At 43.5% G+C, this 25,720-nt stretch overlaps 1 protein-coding gene across 2 annotated transcripts in view; it reads left to right on the forward strand.

Annotated features, from left to right (window-relative positions):
- The window catches only part of LOC143809493 (carbohydrate sulfotransferase 4-like), a 63,332-nt gene extending 40,935 nt beyond the window's left edge, over positions 1–22,397 (forward strand). The window contains exons 1-2 of one of the 2 annotated variants that reach the window (XM_077292568.1): positions 9,890–10,024; positions 21,079–22,397. In XM_077292568.1, coding sequence (XP_077148683.1) covers positions 21,091–22,227 — 1,137 coding nt within the window. In that variant the 5' untranslated portion in view covers positions 9,890–10,024; positions 21,079–21,090 and the 3' untranslated portion in view covers positions 22,228–22,397. Of the gene's footprint in view, positions 1–9,889; positions 10,025–21,078 lie in introns of those variants that run through there. The other variant, XM_077292569.1, reaches the window with a different exon arrangement.
- The last annotated feature ends 3,323 nt before the right edge of the window (positions 22,398–25,720 follow it).

Raw genomic sequence — 25,720 nt, forward strand, 5'->3', positions numbered from 1 at the left:
ATCATAGGGGGAGGCTGACCACCAAGACGTTTAGGAAACCCACCTCCACAAATGGCCTCCTCAGGTGGGATAGTTTTCATCCTGGCACTCTCCGTAAAGGTATTCCAAAAGGACAATTTCTTCGTATCAGGAGAAATTGTTCCAGTAACCATGACTTTACTGAACAGGCCTATGATCTTAGATGTAGATTTGGCCAGAGAGGATACCCTGGTTTGGTTCTGGATGGTGCCCTGAAACATGCAGCCGGTTGTACACGGCATGAGTTACTTTATCCACCACGTAAGGAGGACATACCTGAGATTCCTAGAATCATTGGTATGTTCGACAATAGATCGAATGTGGTGCAGAGTATCTTGAAAAGACATTGGGGGATTCTCAGGGCGGACCCTGACTTGAAAGATTTTATTCCCTCCACTCCAAGAATTACGTACAAGAAGGGTAGATCCATAAAGGACCGGTTGGTCCATAGTTTTTATGATCGCCCTAAAACACCTGGAACGTGGTTGGATCGTAAACCATGTGGTACTTTTAGGTGTGGTAGTTGTAAATTCTGCCCATGGATAAAAAAGGAGAAAACTTTTAGGAGCACAACATCAGATAAGATCTACTATATGAGGGACTTTGCCAACTGTAAGTCCGAGGGTGTAGTATATATGGCAACTTGTTCATGTCCGCTTAACTATATTGGAAAAACTAAAAGAGAATTACGAAGACGTATTGGTGAACATCTGGGAGACATAAAGCACAAACGGGACACACCTATAGCCCAGCATGTCAGATGTTTTCACTCAAATGACAGTAGAGTAATTTCTTTTTGTGTCCTGGAGGTGGTGCGACGTAATCCCCGTGGTGGCAACCTGGATAAATTGCTCCTTCAAAAGGAGTGTCAGTGGATTTTTAGGTTACGCACTCTTGCACCTTATGGCCTGAATGAACAGCAAAATTATTGCTGTTTCTTATGATGGGTATATCTACCTATTGATATTAGCTAGCTTTTCCTATTGAGGTATTATGCCTGATATATATTTATTTATCTTTTTTTGTGTATTTTGTTATTTGCAGCATTATCACCGGGTTTGGGTTTTTTATGGTATTTTTTTATTTGTATTCGTATTTTCCTGTTTTTTGTTTATGTATATATCAATGAAGGTGATGAAGTTTATTATATATTTATCACCTTTATGTATTCTTGTGGTACCCTTTGAGAGATAGGTGAATTGAATACCCAGGGTCTCTTATATCGAAGTGGTTTGTTATTTTTCACTTTATTCGGCGCATTGTCTGTTTTTTAGTGCTCTCATTGCACTGTGCGGCGCATGCGCTGTTGTCTTGATGTTTCTATGGAGCTCCTATGGTCTTCAACATCATGGTGGTGTGTTATCCTCTACCGTTTGTGCATCCGGCGCATGCGCTGTTCTTTAGCGCCTTTATCGGACATTTCCGGGATCTCCTGGCGATGGAGGTACTTGTTGCTTTTCACTTCTGTGTGGGGCCGCCGTATGCTCCAATATCATGGCGTTATACATATGCTTTGCCTGTTCCCGCTAACGTGTACATCCTGGATGAGGGCACGGTTACTGACTTTTAGCATTAAACAGGAAATACATACGTCTCCTACATTTGGAGATCATCTATTTAAAGATGGCCCTTAGGTATGTCGCTGCAGCCCTATCGTTTTTTATATCTGTCTACTGCCATATTATCTTCGTTACTCTCCTGATGAACCCATGGTTATGGGGGAAACGCGTCGAGAGGTGGATTATGGAGTTTGTTTGCCCTATCTTAATGCATACTGGATGAAGCATTAGCTGGGATCTACTATTGCAGCAGATGAGTATATCATTACAAACACTGATGTGTGTCTTTATCTGCTTATGGCATTCCCTCTGATTTATTGGTATTTATTTTACATCCAGTTATGTTTTGTGGGGACTTCTTTTGTGGCACTTGTTGCTATCTATAGCTCTTTGTAATACTGGTATTACTTATGTGTTTATTTTGTTATTTTTCATTGTATCATTAGTGGTATATATTTGTATACATCTAGTTTTCCTATCCCTACCTTACAGCACATTGTGGGGGTGGGCCTGTTATGCTGTATTAAGTGGTATCACATATGTTTACAAGTTATTTACAGCCACTTGGCTTTCTGTTTCACACCCTGTTTCTTATAGGGAGTGTGTAGTTAACCAGGGACAGCCACCGCACGAGCGGGGGCGCCATTCTCGTTTTTCTTAGGGTGCCTACCCCCGCACCTAGGTAGGAAGATAGTTCATAGGGTTGCAAATTTATATTTGCCCTAGTGGTAGGGTTAGTATCTGTGTTTCTATACACCCTTCTAGTTATATCCTGTATATCACTTTTTGTTATATTTTACTATCCTAGTTAGACATATAGGTAAATTATCGTTACATGGTTCCAGTATAGGGCTTTTTCTATTTGTTGGGGTTATTATCCCCTTTATACTCTTGTATTAGATAGGGGTTTGGTTTTAATATTATCAATAAAGTATCCTTTTATGGGGGTTTTTTCCATTTGTAAGCCATCATTAGTGATTATACTCTGGAGCGTCTGTCTTTTCTTATATCCTCACCTGGGCCGTTAGTTCAGGGGCGTTGCTATATAAGCTCCCTGGACCTTCAGTTCAATGCCTGGCATCGTTGAAATCAGAGCTAATCTGTTGTGCTCTTGTCCTCTGATCCTGGTTCCTGTTTTTCAAGCTAAGTCTGCTTCTTTGCTTTTTGCTTTTGTTTTGTTTGGTATTTTTGTCCAGTTTGTTCCTATCTGTATCCTGACCTTTGCTGGAAGCTCTAGGGGGCTGGTGTTCTCCCCCCGGACCGTTAGACGGTTCGGGGGTTCTTGAATCTCCAGCGTGGATTTTTATAGGGTTTTTGTTGACCAGATAAGTTATTGTTGTGAAATTGGATTCTGGGCTCCCCCGGTGGCCACTTGTGGAATTTAACTTGTGTGCATCATCCCCTCTGTTCACCTGCTCCTATCAGGATGTGGGAGTCGCTATATAACCTTGCTCCTCTGTCAGTTTCATGCCGGTCAACAATGTAATCAGTAGCCTTTCTGTGCTTGTTCCTGCTACTAGACAACTCCCAGCTAAGTTGGACTTTTGTCCTTGTGTGTTTTTGCATTTTGTTCCTGTTCACAGCTGCTGTTTCGTTACTGTGTCTGGAAAGCTCTTGTGAGCGGAAATTGCCACTCTGGTGTTATGAGTTAATGCTAGAGTCTTAAAGTAATTTCTGGATGGTGTTTTGATAGGGTTTTCTGCTGACCATGAAAGTGCCCTTTCTGTCTTCATGCTATCTAGTAAGCGGACCTCGATTTTGCTAAACCTATTTTCATACTACGTTTGTCATTTCATCTTAAATCACCGCCAATATATGTGGGGGCCTCTGTCTGCCTTTTGGGAAAATTTCTCTAGAGGTGAGCCAGGACTGTCTTTTCCTCTGCTAGGATTAGGTAGTTCTCCGGCTGGCGCTGGGCATCTAGGGATAAAAAAACGTAGGCATGCTACCCGGCCACTTCTAGTTGTGCGGCAGGTTTAGTTCATGGTCAGTATAGTTTCCATCTTCCAAGAGCTAGTTCTCATATATGCTGGGCTATGTTCTCTCGCCATTGAGAATCACGACAGTTTGACCGGCCCAAAAAAGGGTTAAATTACTGGCTGAGAAAGGAGAGAAAAAAAGAAGTCTGCTACAATTTTTTTTTTTTTTTTCCCTCTAGTTCTGAGTGTGCTCTTAATTGAATCACTTGCTAGTCTGCCTATACTGCAGCCTTCCTCTCTTCCTCTCCTTCTAATCCTTGAATGGCTCTGTGTTCACCTGTTTCAAATGGATCTTCAGAGTGTAGCTACAGGTTTGAATAATCTCGCCACAAAGGTACAAAATTTGCAAGATTTTGTTGTTCATGCACCTATGTCTGAGCCTAGAATTCCTTTGCCTGAATTCTTCTCGGGGAATAGATCTCACTTTCAAAATTTTAAAAATAATTGCAAATTGTTTTTGTCCCTGAAGTCTCGCTCTGCCGGAGACCCTGCACAGCAGGTCAGGATTGTAATTTCCTTGCTCCGGGGCGACCCTCAAGACTGGGCTTTTGCATTGGCACCAGGGGATCCTGCGTTGCTCAATGTGGATGCGTTTTTTCTGGCCTTGGGGTTGCTTTATGAGGAACCTCATTTAGAGCTTCAGGCGGAAAAGGCCTTGATGTCCTTGTCTCAGGGGCAAGATGAAGCTGAAATATACTGCCAAAAATTCCGCAAATGGTCTGTGCTTACTCAGTGGAATGAGTGCGCCCTGGCGGCGATTTTCAGAGAAGGTCTCTCTGATGCCATTAAGGATGTTATGGTGGGGTTCCCTGTGCCTGCGAGTCTGAATGAGTCCATGACGATGGCTATTCAGATCGATAGGCGTCTGCGGGAGCGCAAACCTGTGCACCATTTGGCGGTGTCTACTGAGAAAACGCCAGAAAATATGCAATGTGATAGAATTCTGTCCAGAAGCGAGCGGCAGAATTTTAGACGAAAAAATGGGTTGTGCTTCTATTGTGGTGATTCAACTCATGTTATATCAGCATGCTTTAAGCGTACTAAGAAGCCTGACAAGTCTGTTTCAATTAGCACTTTACAGTCTAAGTTTATTCTATCTGTGACCCTGATTTGTTCTTTGTCATCTATTACCGCGGACGCCTATGTCGACTCTGGCGCTTCTTTGAGTCTTATGGATTGGTCCTTTGCCAAACGCTGTGGGTATGATTTGGAGCCATTGGAGGCTCCGATACCTCTGAAAGGGATTGACTCCACCCCATTGGCTAGTAATAAACCACAATACTGGACACAAGTGACTATGCGTGTTAATCCGGATCACCAGGAGGTTATTCGCTTTCTGGTGCTGTATAATCTACATGATGTTTTGGTGCTGGGATTGCCATGGCTGCAATCTCATAACCCAGTCCTCGACTGGAGAGCTATGTCTGTGTTAAGCTGGGGATGTAAAGGAACTCATGGGGACGTACCTTTGGTTTCCATTTCATCATCTATTCCCTCTGAGATTCCTGAATTCTTGTCTGACTTTCGTGACGTTTTTGAAGAACCCAAGGTTGGTTCACTACCTCCGCACCGGGAGTGCGATTGTGCCATAGACTTGATCCCGGGTAGTAAATACCCTAAGGGTCGTTTATTTAATCTGTCTGTGCCTGAACACGCTGCTATGCGAGAATATATAAAGGAGTCCTTGGAAAAGGGACATATTCGTCCTTCGTCATCTCCCTTAGGAGCCGGTTTTTTCTTTGTGTCTAAGAAAGACGGCTCTTTGAGGCCGTGTATTGATTATCGACTTTTGAATAAAATCACGGTTAAATATCAATATCCGTTACCACTGCTTACTGATTTGTTTGCTCGTATAAAGGGGGCCAAGTGGTTCTCTAAGATTGATCTCCGTGGGGCGTATAATTTGGTGCGAATCAAGCAGGGGGATGAGTGGAAAACCGCATTTAATACGCCCGAGGGCCATTTTGAGTATTTGGTGATGCCTTTTGGTCTTTCAAATGCCCCTTCAGTCTTCCAGTCCTTTATGCATGACATTTTCCGCGATTATTTGGATAAATTTATGATTGTGTATCTGGATGATATTCTGATTTTTTCGGATGACTGGGACTCTCATGTCCAGCAGGTCAGGAGGGTTTTTCAGGTTTTGCGGTCTAATTCCTTGTGTGTGAAGGGTTCTAAGTGTGTTTTTGGGGTTCAGAAGATTTCCTTCTTGGGATACATTTTTTCCCCCTCTTCCATCGAGATGGATCCTGTCAAGGTTCAGGCTATTGGTGATTGGACGCAACCCTCTTCTCTTAAGAGTCTTCAGAAATTTTTGGGCTTTGCTAACTTTTATCGTCGATTTATTGCTGGTTTTTCTGATGTTGTAAAACCATTGACTGATTTGACTAAGAAGGGTGCTGATGTTGCTGATTGGTCCCCTGATGCTGTGGAGGCCTTTCGGGAGCTCAAGCGCCGCTTTTCTTCCGCCCCAGTGTTGCGTCAGCCTGATGTTGCTCTTCCTTTTCAGGTTGAGGTCGACGCTTCTGAAATCGGAGCTGGGGCGGTGTTGTCGCAGAGAAGTTCCGACTGCTCCGTGATGAGACCTTGTGCTTTTTTTTCCCGTAAATTTTCGCCCGCCGAGCGGAATTATGATATTGGGAATCGGGAGCTTTTGGCCATGAAGTGGGCTTTTGAGGAGTGGCGTCACTGGCTTGAGGGGGCCAGACATCAGGTGGTGGTATTGACTGACCACAAAAATTTAATTTACCTTGAGTCTGCCAGGCGCCTGAATCCTAGACAAGCGCGCTGGTCGTTGTTTTTCTCTCGGTTTAATTTTGTGGTGTCTTACCTACCGGGTTCTAAGAATGTTAAGGCGGATGCCCTTTCTAGGAGTTTTGAGCCTGACTCCCCTGGTAATTCTGAGCCCACAGGTATCCTTAAAGATGGAGTGATATTGTCTGCCGTTTCTCCAGACCTGCGGCGGGCCTTGCAGGAGTTTCAGGCGGATAGACCTGATCGTTGCCCACCTGGTAGACTGTTTGTTCCTGATGATTGGACCAGTAGAGTCATCTCTGAGGTTCATTCTTCTGCGTTGGCAGGTCATCCTGGAATCTTTGGTACCAGGGATTTGGTGGCAAGGTCCTTCTGGTGGCCTTCCCTGTCACGAGATGTGCGAGGCTTTGTGCAGTCTTGTGACGTTTGTGCTCGGGCCAAGCCTTGTTGTTCTCGGGCTAGTGGATTGTTGTTACCCTTGCCTATCCCGAAGAGGCCTTGGACGCACATCTCGATGGATTTTATTTCGGATCTGCCTGTTTCTCAGAAGATGTCTGTCATCTGGGTGGTGTGTGACCGTTTCTCTAAGATGGTCCATCTGGTTCCCTTGCCTAAGTTGCCTTCTTCTTCCGAGTTGGTTCCTCTGTTTTTTCAAAATGTTGTTCGTTTGCATGGTATTCCGGAGAATATCGTTTCTGACAGAGGGACCCAATTCGTGTCTAGATTTTGGCGGGCATTCTGTGCTAGGATGGGCATAGATTTGTCTTTTTCGTCTGCTTTCCATCCTCAGACTAATGGCCAGACCGAGCGGACTAATCAGACCTTGGAGACATATTTGAGGTGTTTTGTGTCTGCGGATCAGGATGATTGGGTTGCTTTTTTGCCTTTGGCGGAGTTCGCCCTCAATAATCGGGCCAGCTCTGCCACCTTGGTGTCCCCGTTTTTCTGTAATTCGGGGTTTCATCCTCGATTTTCCTCCGGTCAAGTGGAATCTTCGGATTGTCCTGGAGTGGATGCTGTGGTGGAGAGGTTGCATCAGATTTGGGGGCAGGTGGTGGACAATTTGAAGTTGTCCCAGGAGAAGACTCAGCTTTTTGCCAACCGCCGTCGTCGTGTTGGTCCTCGGCTTTGTGTTGGGGACTTGGTGTGGTTGTCTTCTCGTTTTGTCCCTATGAGGGTTTCTTCTCCTAAGTTTAAGCCTCGGTTCATCGGCCCGTACAAGATATTGGAGATTCTTAACCCTGTGTCCTTCCGTTTGGACCTCCCTGCATCCTTTTCGATTCATAATGTTTTTCATCGGTCATTGTTGCGCAGGTATGAGGTACCAGCTGTGCCTTCCGTTGAGCCTCCTGCTCCGGTGTTGGTTGAGGGTGAGTTGGAGTACGTTGTGGAAAAGATCTTGGACTCTCGTGTTTCCAGACGGAAACTCCAGTATCTGGTCAAATGGAAGGGATACGGTCAGGAGGATAATTCTTGGGTCACTGCCTCTGATGTTCATGCCTCCGATCTTGTCCGTGCCTTTCATAGGGCTCATCCTGATCGCCCTGGTGGTTCTGGTGAGGGTTCGGTGCCCCCTCCTTGAGGGGGGGGTACTGTTGTGAAATTGGATTCTGGGCTCCCCCGGTGGCCACTTGTGGAATTCAACTTGTGTGCATCATCCCCTCTGTTCACCTGCTCCTATCAGGATGTGGGAGTCGCTATATAACCTTGCTCCTCTGTCAGTTTCATGCCGGTCAACAATGTAATCAGTAGCCTTTCTGTGCTTGTTCCTGCTACTAGACAACTCCCAGCTAAGTTGGACTTTTGTCCTTGTGTGTTTTTGCATTTTGTTCCTGTTCACAGCTGCTGTTTCGTTACTGTGTCTGGAAAGCTCTTGTGAGCGGAAATTGCCACTCTGGTGTTATGAGTTAATGCTAGAGTCTTAAAGTAATTTCTGGATGGTGTTTTGATAGGGTTTTCTGCTGACCATGAAAGTGCCCTTTCTGTCTTCATGCTATCTAGTAAGCGGACCTCGATTTTGCTAAACCTATTTTCATACTACGTTTGTCATTTCATCTTAAATCACCGCCAATATATGTGGGGGCCTCTGTCTGCCTTTTGGGAAAATTTCTCTAGAGGTGAGCCAGGACTGTCTTTTCCTCTGCTAGGATTAGGTAGTTCTCCGGCTGGCGCTGGGCATCTAGGGATAAAAAAACGTAGGCATGCTACCCGGCCACTTCTAGTTGTGCGGCAGGTTTAGTTCATGGTCAGTATAGTTTCCATCTTCCAAGAGCTAGTTCTCATATATGCTGGGCTATGTTCTCTCGCCATTGAGAATCACGACAAGTTATCTTGCTTTATTCTGCTATTAGTAAGCTGGCCTCTCTTTGCTGAACCTGGTTCATTTCTGTGTTTGTCATTTCCTCTTACCTCACCGTTATTATTTGTGGGGGGCTTGTATCTTGCTTTGGGGTCCCTTTCTCTGGAGGCAAGAGAGGTCTTTGTTTTCTTCTCCTAGGGGTAGTTAGATTCTCCGGCTGGCGCGAGTCATCTAGCGATCACCGTAGGCATGATCCCCGGCTACTTCTAGTGTTGGCGTTAGGAGTAGCTATTTGGTCAACCCAGTTACCACAGCCCTATGAGCTGGATTTTTGTATCTTGCAGACTTACACGTTCCTCTGAGACCCTGTCCACTGGGGTCATAACAGAGATATGTCTGCTGCTAGAACTCTGTGTGGCATTGACCTGGTCTCTAATCTGAGCTGCTGTTAACCTGCGATTTCTGAGACTGGTGACTCGGATAAACTTATCTTCAGAAGCAGAGGTGACTCTTGGTCTTTCCTTCCTGGGGCGGTCCTCATGTGAGCCAGTTTCTTTGTAGTGCTTGATGGTTTTTGCCACTGCACTTGGGGACACTTTCAAAGTTTTCCCAATTTTTGGACTGACTGATCTTCATTTCTTAAAGTTATGATGGCAACACGTTTTTCTTTACTTAGCTGCTTTTTTCTTGCCATAATACAAATTCTAACAGTCTATTCAGTAGGACTATCAGCTGTGTATCCACCAGACTTCTGCACAACACAACTGATGGTCCTAACCCCATTTATAAGGCAAGAAATCACACTTATTAAACCTGACAGGGCACACCTGTGAAGTGAAAACCATTCCCGGTGACTACCTCTTGAAGCTCATCAAGAGAATGCCAAGAGTGTGCAAAGCAAAAGGTGGCTACTTTGAAGAACCTAGAATATAAGACATATTTTCAGTTGTTTCACACTTTTTTGTTAAGTATATAATTCCACATTTGTTAATTCATAGTTTTGATGTCTCCAGACTGAATGTACAATTTTCATAGTCATGAAAATACAGAAAAATCTTTAAATGAGAAGGTGTGTCCAAACTTTTGGTCTGTGCGGTATATGTATATATATATATATATATATATATACACATATATATATATATATATATATATATATATATATATATATATATATATAGCTTGTAAGCTTACTCAAAGGTTGCTAATGAAGGAAGTGGAATGTGCCCTCCAGCAGGTTCCTCCACCGGTGACATTATGAGTCTTTTTGTATTGATGCCTTTAGGTTTCAGAATTCAGTTTCCAAGGGATTGAATGCAACTGAGCAAGTAAAAGGCACAATATGCCAGATATAAAGGACAAGTCTTCAGCAGACCCGGGAGCCATCAAGGATTACTAGCCAGGTTGGAAAAAAGGTGAGATGAATCTTTACACTTCTCTTTTGATATAGGGTGGGAGGAGATAAAAGGTCCAATTAGTGATATAAAATGATACAAGAACATAGGGAAAAAAAGTGGTGTGGCAATGTAGTGTGCCTAAGATTTTACAATGGCCCTCACAGTCCTTGATCTGAACATCATTGAAAATCTGTGACTAGACCTCAAAATAGCAGAGGATGGAAGACGCCCCAGGAATCTCACAGAATAATTTTCCAAGGTAGAATGGATGGAAATCCCTCAAACAAGAACTGAAAGACTCTTTAAGACATGTGATACTTTCAAAAGGTGGTTTTACTAGGTACTAACCATGCAGGGTGCACAAACTTTTGCATAGCCCATTTTCTTTTTTTGTAATTTTTAAAATTTAAAAGATGAAAATATTTTTTCTGCCTAAAATACAAATAAAACTTAACAATATAGAAAAAAAGAGGAAAAGACCAGGACAATAGATTGTTTGCACTTCCTACACTTATTTGTTGTAAATCTTTAGTAAGTAACAAACACAAAAGCCAAGACAAATCGAAACAGTTAACATTGCGCCAAAAACCTGTTCCAAAGACCAAAAATTGATACTGGGCTACAACCCATATATCCGACATGATGACCAATAGGGCCCTGTAAATGTGGTGGATATCTGAGATAGGTGTGAATAGACATTGCCTCTACAGTGATGCCACTTAGAAATACATAAAGACGAAAGGTGCGATATACATGTACAGACAATAAGTAATGCAGCATAAAGAGGAGATATAAAATAATCAATAACTACGTACTGGCTAACGTATCGCTACAGGAGGTGGGTTCCTCAGGTGGTTGACCCTTGATGGAGCCACCTTCTGTAGCGAAACACGTGGGCCTTCATTCCCTTATGATGTTTTTCCTATGAGCTAGTTTATCTGTTTGACACTACACATGGCAATTTATTGCACATAGTTATTGCTTGCATTTTATATATAGATTTTTATACCTCTTGACTTATTGTCTGTACATGTGCATTGCACTGTCCTCTTTATTGAATACTACTAATAATAATAATAATAATTTCAAACACAACAGTCATGGGTAAGAATGTTAACAATACAGTAATAAAACAAAATAAGACGAAATAAGACGACCCTGCTCATGAGAGCTTACAATCTACAATGAGGTGGGGGGAGATACAAAGTACAGGTGTGTATTTACAATGATGTATTTACAATGATGGTCCAGCCATCTTCAGGGAGTGGGGGTAGGTGGAGATAGTGTGTGTGTGTGTGAATGGGCTACACACACACAAACATAAAATTAGTTTGATTAGGGAACGTGATAGGCCGCTCTGAACAAATGAGTTTTGAGCGAGCGCCTAAAACTATGTAAGTTGTGGATGGTCCTAATATCTTGGGGTAGAGCATTCCAGAGGATTGGCGCAGCACGGGAGAAGTCTTGGGAGTCGGGAGTGGGAGGTACGGATTAGTGCAGAGGTTAGTCGAAAGTCGTTTGCAGAGCGCAGTGGTCGGCTAGGCCGATAGACAGAAATGAGGGAGGAGATGTAAGGGGGTGCCGCACTGTGGAGAGCTTTGTGGGTGAGAACAAGTACTTTGAATTGTATCCTGTAATGAATGGGCAGCCAGTGTAATGACTGGCGAAGAGCGGACACGTCCGAGTAACGATTAGCCAGATGGACAACCCTGGCTGCCGCATTAAGGATAGACTGGAGAGGGGAAAGTCACGTGAGGGGGAGGCCAATTAATAGAGCGTTACAGTAGTCCAGACGGGAGTGGATTAGGGCGACAGTGAGAGTTTTTGTTGTCTCCATGGTGAGAAAAGGGCGGATTCTAGAGATGTTCTTTAGGTGTAAGCGGCACGATTGGGCAAGAGATTGTATGTGGGAGGTGAAGGAGAGATCAGAGTCAAACATAACACCCAGACAGCGCGCCTGCTGCCGGGGTGTTATTATGGTGCCAACCACGGAGAGGGAAATGTCAGATTTAGGGAGGTTAGTAGAAGGCGGGAGCAGAAGAAGTTCAGTTTTGGAGAGGTTGAGTTTCAGATAGAGAGTGGACATGATGTCAGAGACTGCGGACAGTCAGTGGCGTTCTGTAGTACAGCGGGGGTAAGGTCAGGGGATGACGTGTATAGTTGTGTGTCATCAGCATAAAGATGGTAGTGAAAGCCAAATCTGCTGATGGTCTGTCCAATTAGGGCCCTGAGGTACCCCGACAGTGAGAGGAAGAGGAGATGAAGTGGAGCCGGAGAACAGAACCCTGAAGGAGCGTTCAGAAAGATAGGAAGAGAACCAGGAGAGAGCAGTGTCCTTAATGCCTAGTGACTGGAGCCTAGAGAGTAGGAGAGGGTGACTATTTGACATGTTACACATTGGGACATTTTAGTATAGAGATCATGCACATAGGAAAATAGCTCCATTGTGAGAGGACTCCAATAAATGTGATGTGATGGACTAAATTAAGGGATATATCTTACGTTTGTAGGTAAAGTGATTTCATTATTACCGTAGAAAAGGGTTCTTTACAGTAAGAGCAATCAAATTAGGGACTTTTTAACAGCAAGATTCAGCAATAGCAGATACAAAGCCAGGGGTCGCAAAATAGGCTAGACTTTAATATCATGGCTGCTCCTAAAGTTTGAAGGGTATCGATATATTACAATTTTTCAATGATGCAGCGCAGGACGACTAATAGGATGTTAATGGTGATATCTAAATTTAGGGCTTTAAAAAGGTTTGGCTCCAATGGGTGAAGTTACAGAGGGGACAACTAATTGATAAATCAGATGCACTGGACTAAACTACAGGATATATCTTATGTTTGGAGCAGAAACCCTAACCCTATGTAATTTAATCATTTCTGCAGAAAAATGCCCTTTACAGTAAGAATACAGCAATTAACCAGAGCCAGCATGGGTTTGTAGCAAACAAGTCATGCCAGACTAATCTAATTTCCTTCTATGATGGAATCACTGACTGTGTGGATCAGGGAAATGTGGTAGATATAGAATATCTCAGCTTCAGCAAAGCATTTGATAAAGCATCTTATACTATCGTTATTAAAAAAAAAATGACCAAGTATGTGAGTAGCCCTGCCAGGGCTGTGGGGTACCCAGTACTGAGTCTGGTGTTCACAGGGGATGTCACGGTGGCGACCCGGTCCATGGCCCTGGGCGCCCATGTAAAAGGGAAAAGTCTTTAAAGGGATTTGGTGAATAGAGTTTATGTTCGTGACGCCACCTGTGGTATTCGGTCAGTATGGACCGACACTGCTTTAAGGGGTCCTCTGGGGTGATGTTATGGCAGCTAGATGGTATAACTTCCCACAGGTGAAGTGTATCCCCAGGGCTCCCAGTGTGTAGATGGAAGATGGTGAAAGGCGCAGTAAAGAACGAGGACACAGGTTTGCAGTCTCTTTACCTGGTTTACTGAAGACTTCAGGCAGCCACAGTCCAGGGTACCAGATCACAGGGTCAGCAGAGTCCGGCTGGCTTGGAAGCGAATCCAAAGTCCCCTTTACCAGGTGGAGTTAAAAGCCTTCCTCTAGCACGGTGGTGTTGTAGTCCCTTACTGCCTATGGCTTAAGATAAGGTCCTCACAGTTCTTCTCTCTGTCCCCCATATAGGATAGGACATAAACCCGTATGACTGGTGACTTGAGCATTTTTACAGGGACTCTAGCACGCCCCAGGCTCTATATGTGTCACCGTGCCTCCTGGATATTAAGGCGGACAGGTAACTTGCAGTTCAGCTGTCCTGCCGGTCTCTGATGTAAGTCGTAGAGTCCTTACAACCTCGTTGGTCCGGATACTGGTTATCTGCGCCTCAGAGGGAGGCAGCCTGATCTTATCTGGTCTCCCCTGATGTTACTCTCCTGTGCTTCGCTTTCCTGTTCGCTCACTGAACAATGTTCAGCTTTCTGTATGTCTCTTTCCAGGAGCTGTAGTACTTCAGACTACATGGCCCCTTCAGACCTTCTGACCCTCTAGGTTGGTCTGCTCCCTTCTGTCTCTCTGACAATCAGACCTCTCTTTCTCTCCAAACCACAATATATATAGGGGAATCTCCTAGTAATAGGATCAAAAGCTCCCCCTTGTGGCCTGGAGTGTGAACATGTTGTGTGTATGGTGGATATCCTTCATCGCTTCCAAAACGTAACATCACTTTCCTCTTGAGGAAAGCAATGCTTCTGTGATGACCAGGACCCTGGGGCGCCACATATGGGATTGACAAGGTAACGGTTAGGTGGATTCATAACTGGCTCCGTGATCGTACTCAAAGGGTGGTAATAAATGGTTGCACATACAATCTGAAGAGTGTTTCAAGTGGGGTACCACAAAGCTATGCCCTGGCCCCAGTCTTGTCCAATATTTTTATAAATGATCTAAATAAGGGAACTGAATGTAAACTGATCAAATTTTCAGAGAATGCAAAGCTAGAAGGGACAGCTAACACTAGAGAAGACAGAGAAAGGATTCAGAAGGATCTAGATAGGTTTTAACAATGGGCAGCGACTAATAGAATGAAATTTAACAGGGAGAAATGCAAGTTTCTACATCTGGGCAAGAAAAACAAAAATTATATCTACAGAATGGGAGGAATAGAACTAAGCAACAGCAGGTGAAAAAGACTTGGGTATACTAATAGATCACAGACTGCACATGAGCCAGTGTGATGCAGCAGCAAAAAAGGCAAACACAGGATTGGGATATATTAAGAGAAGCATAGAGTCTAGATCACATGAAGTAATTATCCCCTTCTACTCCACCTTGATCAAGCCACATCTGAAATACTGTGTTCAGTTCTGGGCACCACATTTTAAAAAAGACATTGAAAAAAACTGGGGCAAATTCAGAGGAGGGCTACCAGGATGGTAAGTGGACTGTAAAGTATGTCCTACGAGAAACGGTTTAAGAGTCTGCGAATGTTTAGCTTGCAAAAAAAGAAGGCTAGCACGAGAAGCAATGTTATGAAACTGAAAGGGAGAAGACACAGATTAGATATTGGAAAAAACTTTATGACAGTGAAGGTGATCAATGAGTGGAACAGTCTGCTGCGAGAGGTGGTGAGTTCTCCTGGAAGACTTCACACAGTGGCTGGACAGACATCTGTCTGAGATGGTTTAGTTAATCCTGCATTGAGCAGGGGGTCGGACACGATGACCCCGGAGGTCCCTTCCATCTCTAACATTCTAGGATTCTATGATAGTTCCTTAAAGACATAACACTTTCAATCCATGTGGAATGAAACTGTATAAAAACCAAATTCGCCATGGTTTTTTTTTTTTTTTGAGCTTTCAGTTTTACAAATGTCATGGTCTTGCTACGTGATTCTTCACATCAGTCCAATTATGGAGATACCAGACTTATAATTTTTTTAAATGATTCTTTTAGTACTTTATAAAAAATTCTGAACTGTGCAAAAAAAAAATTGGTTTGTGGCGTCATTTTCTAAGACCCAGAAATTTTTTACTTCTCCGTGGATGGACCCGAGTGCAGGATGGATATTTATGTTTGCCGGTCTGATGATTTTATTGATATCATTTAGTGATAGCAATAAATCAATTTTAATACATTTCTTGTTGAGGTGAAACAACCAAAAAATATGGCAATTTCAGGATTTTTTTTTCTTTACGGCGTTTGTCTAATGGTTAAATTATTTTTAGAATGTTGATAGATAGCAATTTTGCTGCCAGCTTCTTTTTTTTAGCTATTTAGTATTATTATTTATTATTATAGCGCCATTTATTCCATGGCGCTTTACATGTGAGGAGGGGTATACATAATAAAAACAAGTACAATAATCTTAAACAATACAAGTCATGACTAGTGCAGAAGGAGAGAGGTCCCTGCCAGCGAGGGCTAACAATTTACAAGTATTGGAATTTATAGTTAAAACTATGGTCTCCTATGCTTCGCAGGAGCACCGAGATGAAAGGCATGAACCCTTCAGCAGGGGCGGAGTGATGAGCATCCCATCAGGATCACCATACTTAAAGGGGTTGTCCACTACTTTCAATTATCCCCCCAATGTATCCCCCCGGGGCCCCTGACGAATTGTGTAAATACCTTGCGTTGCCGTTTTCGCCTGTGAGCGGCGCTATGCTGGTGGCTGAGTCCGGGTCACGTGACCCCCAGGCTGCAGCCACCGCTAATTTCCGCCGACGTCACGTCAATTTCCAGACTCTGGAAATTGACGTGACGTCAGTAACAGGCGTGTTCCAGCCGCACAGTCAGCAGTCACTCAAGAGTGACTGGGCTGTGGGCGGGACTGTGCTGTGCTGGGGGCGGGCGGGGCTTTGCTGAGGGGTGGGCGGGGCTGTGCACTGCAGGTGTCTGGTGCTGGGATGGGATCTGCTTGCCGAGATGTGCTGCGGCGGCGGCTGATCCCGTGGCTGCGGCTGGTGCCGTGGCGGCGGCCGGTCCGTCGGCGGCCGGTCCCGCGGCGGCTGGTGCCTATGGCGGCCGGTCCCGCCACGGTGGCCGGTGCCGTGGCGGTGGCGACCGGTGCGACGGCGGGGGTCTGCATGGTGCTGAAGGTGGCTGTGCGGTGGTGGTGGGGGCGGCGTTGTCTCTGTGTGCAGGCATGTCTGATGGGACTACAAGTCCCATCGGGCTCTGCCTGCTACAGTGACAGTGAGTGACACATTAGCCAATGATGGGACAGTAGTAGTCCCATCATCCGGCTAATGTGTTGAATGTAAAAAAAAAACAAAGAAAAAAAAAACACATATACAGTACATACATACATAGAACACATACAGAACATGCGGCATGCGCCATGCGACGACATGCGCCATGCGACGACATGCGCCATGCGACGACATGCTGCATGCGACGACATGCGCCATGCGACGACATGCGCCATGCGACGACATGCTGCATGCGACAACATGCGGCATGCGACGGCATGCGACAACATGCGACGACATGCGGCATGCGACATGCGCCATGCGACGACATGCGGCATGCGACGACATGCGGCATGCGACGACATGCGCCATGCGGCATGCGACCACATGCGGCATGCGACCACATGCGACGACATGCGGCATGCGACGACATGCTGCATGCGACGACATGCGCCATGTGACGACATGCGCCATGCAATGACATGCGCATACAGTACGTGTACATACATAGACATACAGTACATACACACATACAGACATACAGTACATATAACATAGAGTATATACTCACCATCACTTGTCACTTTGATCCCCAAAGCCATTGTCATCTGTAAAAAATATTAAAATAATAAACAAACAGTATACTCCCTGATCCGCAGAAATCCAATTAAAACGAGTGTCCCTCGACGATCTCCCGTGGAGAGCAGGAGCATCTGCTGATGCAACCACTCTCCAGGGGCCCCAGGAACACAGTGAGGGGAGGAAGGTATCCTTCCACAATGTATTCCCCACAATGTATTCCTACGCCCCTGTGAGAAAATAGTCCCTAGTCTCACTTTATGGCATGCTGTATGAGAAAGTTCTCACGCAGCTTTTTGCCATAAAGTGAGACCAGTGAACTTTAGTAACCTCAGTGATGCACTGCAGGAGCCATTGTCTCCTGTAAGTGTGTCACTGAGGGTCCTATAGAGCAGTGACATCACCCGATGTCACTGTTCTATAGGGAAGATCGTCGTGGGACACTAGTTATTAAATGGACTACGGCGGGCAGGTAGTATACGGTTTATTATTTTACGTTTTTTGCAGGCGCTGAAGTATGGTAAGTATGGTTAAATGAAGAATATTAAAATACTTTTTCCTAATGTGTGTGTGTTTTATTAACCCTTTTTTAGTATTGGATTAATAACGGATAGGCGTCTTATTGACGCCTCTCCGTTATTAACCCGGCTTAATGTCACCTTACAATAGCAAGGTGACATTAACCCCTTATTACCCCATATCCCACCGCTACACGGGAGCGGGAAGAGAGGGGCTAAGTGCCAGAATTGGCGCATCTTACAGATGCGCCATTTCTGGGGCGGCTGCGGACTGGTATTTGTAGCCGGGGGGGACCAATATCCATGGCCCCTCTCTAGGCTATGAATATCAGCCCGCAGCTGTCTGCGTAGCCTTTCTGGCTATAAAATATAGGAGGACCCCACATCATTTTTTTGGGGGGGATCCCCCTATTTTAATAGCCAGTAAAGGCTACGCAGACAGCTGCGGGCTGATATTCATAGCAGGCTACAAATATTGGCCCCCGGCCGTCGGCTTTCCCCCTCTGGCGCAGAAAATTGTGCGGGAGCCCACGCCGTTTTTTTCCATTTTTTATTAAATGAAACGCTCATTAAGGCCTGTTTCACACTTGCGTCGGCACGGGTCCATCGCTATGCGTTGGGCCGACGTACCGACGCACGTTGTGAAATTTGTGCACGTCGTGGGCAGCGGATGCAGTTTTTCAACGCATCCGCTGCCCATTCTGAAGTCCGGGGAGTAGGGGGCGGAGTTTTGGCCGCGCATGCGCGGTAGAAAATGGCAGACGCGACGGACGTGCCAACGGTCCGCCAAAACACGACGCATCCGTTGCACGATGGACGCGACGTGTGGCCATCCGTCGCGATCCTTCACTAATACACGTCTATGGGTAAAAAACGCATCCTGCGAGCACATTTGCACGATCCGTTTTTTTCCCAAAAAGACGGATTGCTAAAAACGCAAGTGTGAAAGTAGCCTTAGGCTGCTTTCAAACTAGCATCGGTAAGGGTCCGTTGCGCTGCGTCGCTAATGAAAGTCTATGGAGAAAAAACGTATCCTGCAGACAACTTTGCAGGACGAGTTTTTTCTCCACAACGACGCATTGCGATGTGCAGTGCACAGCGCTAGTGTGAAAGAGGCCTTAGAAACATCGGCCTTTCTATTATATATCTATGGATATATCTATCTATAGATATATTTATAGATAGATATATCTATAGATACATAGATGTATCTATCCATATATTTGGGTGCTTTCACACATCAGGTTTTTGCCGTGAGGCACAATCCGGCGAGTTTTGAAAAAAACGGATCCATTTTTTTCCGCCGGATCCGTTTTTTTCTCATAGAGTTTCATCCGTTTTTTGCCGGATCCGTCAAAAAAGCTGTTTCCGCCGGATGGAAAACACATACAGAGGAACGTTTTTTCTGTCCTGCGAAAAAACGCACAGCGACGGATCCGGCAAAAAAAGTATGAAACTGAGCTGTGAAATGATGAATCCGGCCTTGGAATCTGTTTTTTCATGCATGTTTCCATTCAAATCATGCACATTTTCCGTTTATTTACTTATTTCCAAAAACGGCATTAAAACCGCGCATAAACCGCACCAAAAAAAGCATCAAAACTGCACCAAAAACTGCATCAAAACTGCACCAAAAACTGCATCAAAACCTGGTGCAGTTTTGCAGTTTTGGTGCGGTTTTGATGCATTTTTTGGTGCGGTTTTGATGCAGTTCTTGGTGTGGTTTTGGTGCAGCTTTTTCCGCAGCATGTGCACAACAAGTCTGCGGCTCCCATAGACTTACATTGGTTGTACACTACACTGCGGATTTGATGCAATTCAGTGCGGCAAAAAACGCTGCAGATCTGCAATCAGATCCGCAACGTGTGCACACAGCCTTAGCATTTAGTGAACCTAGCCAAAAAGCCAAGCAAAAAACAAGTGTAAGATTGCACTTTTTTTGCACTTTCATCGCACCTTGAATTTTTTTCACATTTTCTGCTACACGACATGGTAAAACCAATGGTGTCATTCAAAAGTAGAACTTGTCCCGCAAAAGATAAGCCCTCACATGGCCATATTGACGGAAAAATTATGGCTCTGGAAAGAAGGGGAGCGATAAACGAAAACAAAAAAGCTCCAGGGGTGAAGGGGTTTAGAAACATGGATATGGACATATCTATGGAAATAGACATAGATGTATAGATATATCTGTATGTATTCATCTATATCTACTATATCTATCTATCTATCTATCTATCTATCTATCTATCTATCTATCTATCTATCTATCCATCCCTTTATCCGTGTGTAATGGAGTGTGGGTAGGACAAATGTAAAAGAGGAGGTTGGACAGAAATGACATCACAAATCTTTTTGAAGATAGAGGGGGGAGAGGAGGGAGGGGTTGGGGTGTGTTTTGGAGTGGGTGTGGTAGGTTCGTGCTTAGTAGCAGTGCAATGCATCATGGAACTTGTAGTATTAGAGCACAATAACTCAGGAGAAAGGAAGTTGTCGATTAACCCCATGAGAGCTGAATCCAGCACTAAAGATGTGCTGCTACGGCATGATAAAAGGTAATATTGCTAAAATAAACACAGTAGATGTTTTCAGTGGCACATAATAGCAAGATTTATGAAAAAAAAAAAAGGTTATAGTAGTGGACAACTTCTTTAAAGGGAACCTGTCACTTTGGAATCCACTATTTACCTGCAGCTGTAGCGTTAATCTGCAGGTTAATGCTGACTGGCCTGATTGAAAGTGCGGCTACTGGGAGAAAACTAACTTATTTCCTCTTGGGAGCCGCCAGCATTTAGTCAGGGGGATGTTCACAGAGCAGCTGCAGTCCTTGTTCAGATCACTGCAAAAAATATTGATTTTTTATAAGTTAATTAGTTCCAGGCCCTGTTGGGTCTGATCTGAAGGTGTTACCCAGTCTTACATATCACTTTTCCAGGTGGCCATAGAATTGCGATATTTGTCGGACGAATGGTGATTTGGTCATCAGTGGTTCTTCCCTTCCACTCTATACAGACATATCCTCTGCTTGGCATCTGTTCTCCTCTGGTGACAGATTATCTTATTTGAGCAGAAATGATCAGTCATGCTGAAAATCCAAGATACCCAACCTTTCTTTCCATGACATCTAATGTTGGGGAGAATTGGACATGCTCATACTTTGTAGATAATAAATAAAAGTGTCAGATTCTTCCCATATTCATCTTGTATGGTCCAGGAAGAGAAGGAGTTTATACATTTTGAGTTTTTACATTATGCCCAGAATATGCTGTTATTATTATTACATTTTTGTTATAAAGTGGCTTCTTTTTTTCTCATTACAGACGAACCACAGCATGGCTCCCCGCCTTACACTCCTCCGCTTCACCACTGTATCGTTTCTCATCTTCTCTGTATGGATTTTTAAAGACAAGTTAGACTTTGAAGGCCATGAAGAAAAACGCATTCATGTTCTCATTCTTTCATCGTGGAGGTCTGGCTCCTCTTTCTTGGGGCAGATATTCAACCATCACCCTAATGTTTTTTATATCTTTGAGCCGGCACGAATGGTTTGGGTCAAGTTCCCCAATCACAAGGCCAGTCTATTACATTATCCTATCAGAGACCTTTTCCGATCATTATACAGTTGTGATGTGTCTCCTTTACATGAATACCTTCCGCGAGGTGGGCGGTATATTTCTGATCTACCTTTTTGGGCTGAGAGTTGGGCTTTATGTTCAGCACCTGCTTGCAAAGCCTTAAGCAAAGATGAGGAATACGATAGACCCACTTGTTTTCAACGTTGTGGTTATGTTCCCTTAAAAAAGATGGAGGAGTCTTGTAAGGTCCACAGTCATGTGGTTCTGAAGACGGTTCGTGTCCTAGACCTTGGTTCTCTGGTCCCACTTTTAGAAGATACCAATCTTGACCTTAGAGTTATTCACCTGGTAAGGGACCCACGGGCCGTGGCTTTATCACGATTAAACTTTCAACTTCTGAATGACGAGGATCTCATCGTGGTCAGGGAAGATAAGGAACAGCAAAATAAGAAGTCAAACCCTAGTGTCACCCAAGTTATGGCCAAAATTTGCAAAGCACAAGTAGCGATCAACAATTTTAGTAGACAAGCGGGTGAAGCCTTGCAAGGAAAGTATATGATGTTACGGCATGAGGACTTGGCTATGGAACCATTTACTATGGTTGATAAGATCTACAAATTTACAGGTCTAAGCCTAAATGAAGATCTTCAAAAATGGTTGTACAATATCACCCATCAACACAAAAAAGTGCAAAAAGGGTTTATGAACTTTGCTGAAGACTCCATGAAAATTGTTCAGAAGTGGAGGAAAGATCTTAACCACAAAGCGGTATTAGAGATTCAAGATGTTTGTCAGAAGGCAATGAAAGTGTTCGGATACAGCGCTGTGAGGACTCTAAAGGAGCAACAGGACCTCTCGTTAAGTTTAATGAATGAAGTAGAAAAAAGCAAATAGTGCTCACTTCAAGTTGGAAATTATATTTTTCAATTGTAGTTACAACTAGTTGAAAAGACATTAATGTTAGAACCTCCTGTACATCTTAGGGTCCTGCTGCAGAGTGATATATATATATATCTATTATACATATTATATTAATATATATATATATTATATATATATATATATATATATATATATATATATATATATATATATATATATATATATACGCACCATAAATACTGGGATTCACCACTTGCCTCATGGAAAATCGCACATGAATTTAGATGAATCATTTAACATAAATTATTGAATATGTAATTCTGAATTATGCAATAGAGCCTTGATAATCGGGTTGGGAGTTGGATTACTACCATTACAGTCCCTACTAGGACTGTGAAATATTTTTTTGAGTTCATGAGTGATGTTTTTCTTTTTATGGAATGACAGTAGTTTGGCATATTTGCAAATGATAAGTCAAAGTCCTTAGGAAATTGGGGAGCAATTTGCATGAAGCCAGGATGGCAAAATACATGGCATATATAAATTAAGTTTTATCAAAGCTACTGTAAGTAAGAGGATGTATGCAAAACAAAGTAGTTTTATTTAATGACAGCCAATACGTCTTTTAACTGACCTGAGATATAAGAGAATAGCCTTCCCGTACAGGTGACAATCTAGCAGCTGTTGGCTGTCCACTATAGTTGACAACTTGCTGTATCAGCCACGATCAGTGTTTGCACCATCCAAATCTGTTTAACCCCTAAAGGCTGAGTCACACATAACGATATCGTTAACGATATCGTTGCAACATCATGCTTTTGGTGACGTAGCAACGATCCCGCTAACGATCTCGTTATGTGTGACAGCGACCAACGATCAGGCCCCTGCTGGGAGATCGTTGGTCGATGGGAATGATCAGGACCTTTTTTTGGTCGCTGATCACCCGCTGTCATCGCTGGACTGGCGTGTGTGACGCCGATCCAGCGATGTGTTCACTTGTAACCAGGGTAAATATCGGGTTACTAAGCGCAGGGCCGTGCTTAGTAACCCGATATTTACCCTGGTTACCATTGTAAAAGTAAAAAAAAAACCAGTACATACTCACATTCTGATGTCTGTCACGTCCCCCGACGTTCACAGGGTTAAAACTGCTTTCGGCAGGAGCGCTGGTAATGCACGCGCTGCTGCCGAGAGCTTCCCTGCACTGAATGTGTCAGCGCCGGCCGTAAAGCAGAGCACAGCGGTGACGTCACCGCTGTTACTGCCGGCGCTGACACATTCAGTGCAGGGAAGCTCTCGGCAGCAGCGCGTGCATATTAGCAGCGCTCCTGCCGAAAGCAGTTTTAACCCTGTGGATGCCGGCGGGGGACGTGACAGACATCAGAATGTGAGTATGTAATGTTTTTTTTTTTTACTTTTACAATGGTAACCAGGGTAAATATCGGGTTACTAAGCGCGGCCCTGCACTTAGTAACCTGATGTTTACCCTGGTTACCCGGGCGTTGAAGACAGTTTCAACGATGCCGAAGTCGTTCCCCTGATCGTTGGTCGCTGGAGAGAGCTGTCTGTGTGACAGCTCCCCAGCGACCACACAACGACTTACCAACGATCACGGCCAGGTCGTATCGCTGGTCGTGATTGTTGGTAAGTCGTTTAGTGTAACGGTACCTTTAGATGCTGCTGTCAATAGTGACTACACCATTACAAATGGATAAAAGAGTGTGAGGGCTTCCTCTTTATCCAAATTGGTGCCCTCAGATCATGATTGTGTGGTCCTGATTTTTGCCATGGCAATTCATGACCAAATAGTGGCCTTATAGTCTGTCGGCTGTAGTAATCTGTTCAGAAGTTAGAGACATTTAGGTGGTAAAAATACACATTTTCATTTCTGTCATGTCACTTTGCATTAATTCCTGTAAAACACCTGAAGGGTTAACAAACTAACTGACAGCAGTTTTCAATATCTCAGGGGGTACTGTTTTTAAAATGGTATCACGTTTGGGGGTTTCCCAATATATGGGACCCCTAAAGTCACTTCAAACATGGATAAGTCCTTAAAAAAAGAAATTTTGTACATTTCCTTGAAAATATGAAAAATTGCTGCTACATTTTTAAACCTCATAAAATCCTAACAAAATAAAATAACATTTTACAAATGGTGCTGATATAAAGAATGTGGGAAATATTATTTATTAATAGTTTGCTGTGGTATGACTATCTGGATTAAAGAGACAATCATTCAAATTTAGAAAAGTGCTAATTTTGTAACATTTTTCTAAAATTTTTGATACTTTTTATAAATATACCATTATCATAAAGTATAATGTGTCATGAAAAAACAATCTCAAAATCACTGGGATTTGTTGAAGCGTTGCAGAGTTATTACCACATAAAGTGACACTGGTCAGATTTAAAAAATTTGGCTCCGTCACTAAGGGGTTAAAACATGAACGACCAAAGACGAAACGCGCAATAAAAACGCAATTTCCAATTCAGCTAATAGTTGCAGCAATGCTGCAACATGAAATACTCACCAAGTACTCATCGTGGGAACTCAGTCTAAAAAATAAACATCATTTTATTTTTTATTTCATAAATCAATAGTGCACGTGAAAATAAAAAAACTTTGTAATACCCTGATGAGCAAAAGTGAAACAATGTTGTGACCTTCTGACTTTTAGGCTCCATATCTCACCATCCACTTCTGCTTTGATCGTGAGACTGCCATCATTTTATAGACAACCATATTGGCTATCTCATACATAAATTTGACTTACAACTATTTATCAACTTGATGGCTAACATTATATCGTCTAACTAATATTCCTGAGAATATTTTCTATCCCAATTTTCAGGAACAGCGCTCTCTCAGCCTTTTGACTGATTTCAGTGATCGTAATGATGACATTATTGAGGACAAACTACCATTCTTTAACGTTCCCAATCCCAGTTTTTACCCCATTCAAATAAACGTACCTGCTATGTACAATTTCCAGCATATCATAGAAAGAGATCTCATGGAACATCACGCAACAGTAGATTAATTCCAATATTAGCTACAGTCAGAAATCAGTTATTAAACAACTAGGAGACAACCCTGATATAGTAATGCTACCTGCAGATAAAGGAGGCTCAATATTTATCCAGGATAATCTGTTATATCACAAGTTAGTTATGGATCTTTTGTCAGATTCATCCACATACCACAAGTTAACTTATGATCCTACCAATCGCATTGCTACCAATATGTCTAAATTACTTGAAAAAGGAGTTTTTGAGCGATGCATTACCAACGACAATCCAGCATGTCCCATCTTTCATGCCCTTCCCAAAGTACTCAAGGGTTGTTTTCCTTCACCATTTCGTACCATTGTGGCGGGCATAAATTGACTGAGAACTTATCAACATGGTTGGATAACCTGTTGCAACCTTTTGTGCCCAGCAGTCATATTAAAGACACTAAGCAGTTACTACAAATTATGGATATGTTGTGGTTTGATCACTA

This window comes from Ranitomeya variabilis, chromosome 2 (genome assembly GCF_051348905.1).
Source record: "Ranitomeya variabilis isolate aRanVar5 chromosome 2, aRanVar5.hap1, whole genome shotgun sequence".
NCBI classification, from domain to species: domain Eukaryota; kingdom Metazoa; phylum Chordata; class Amphibia; order Anura; family Dendrobatidae; genus Ranitomeya; species Ranitomeya variabilis.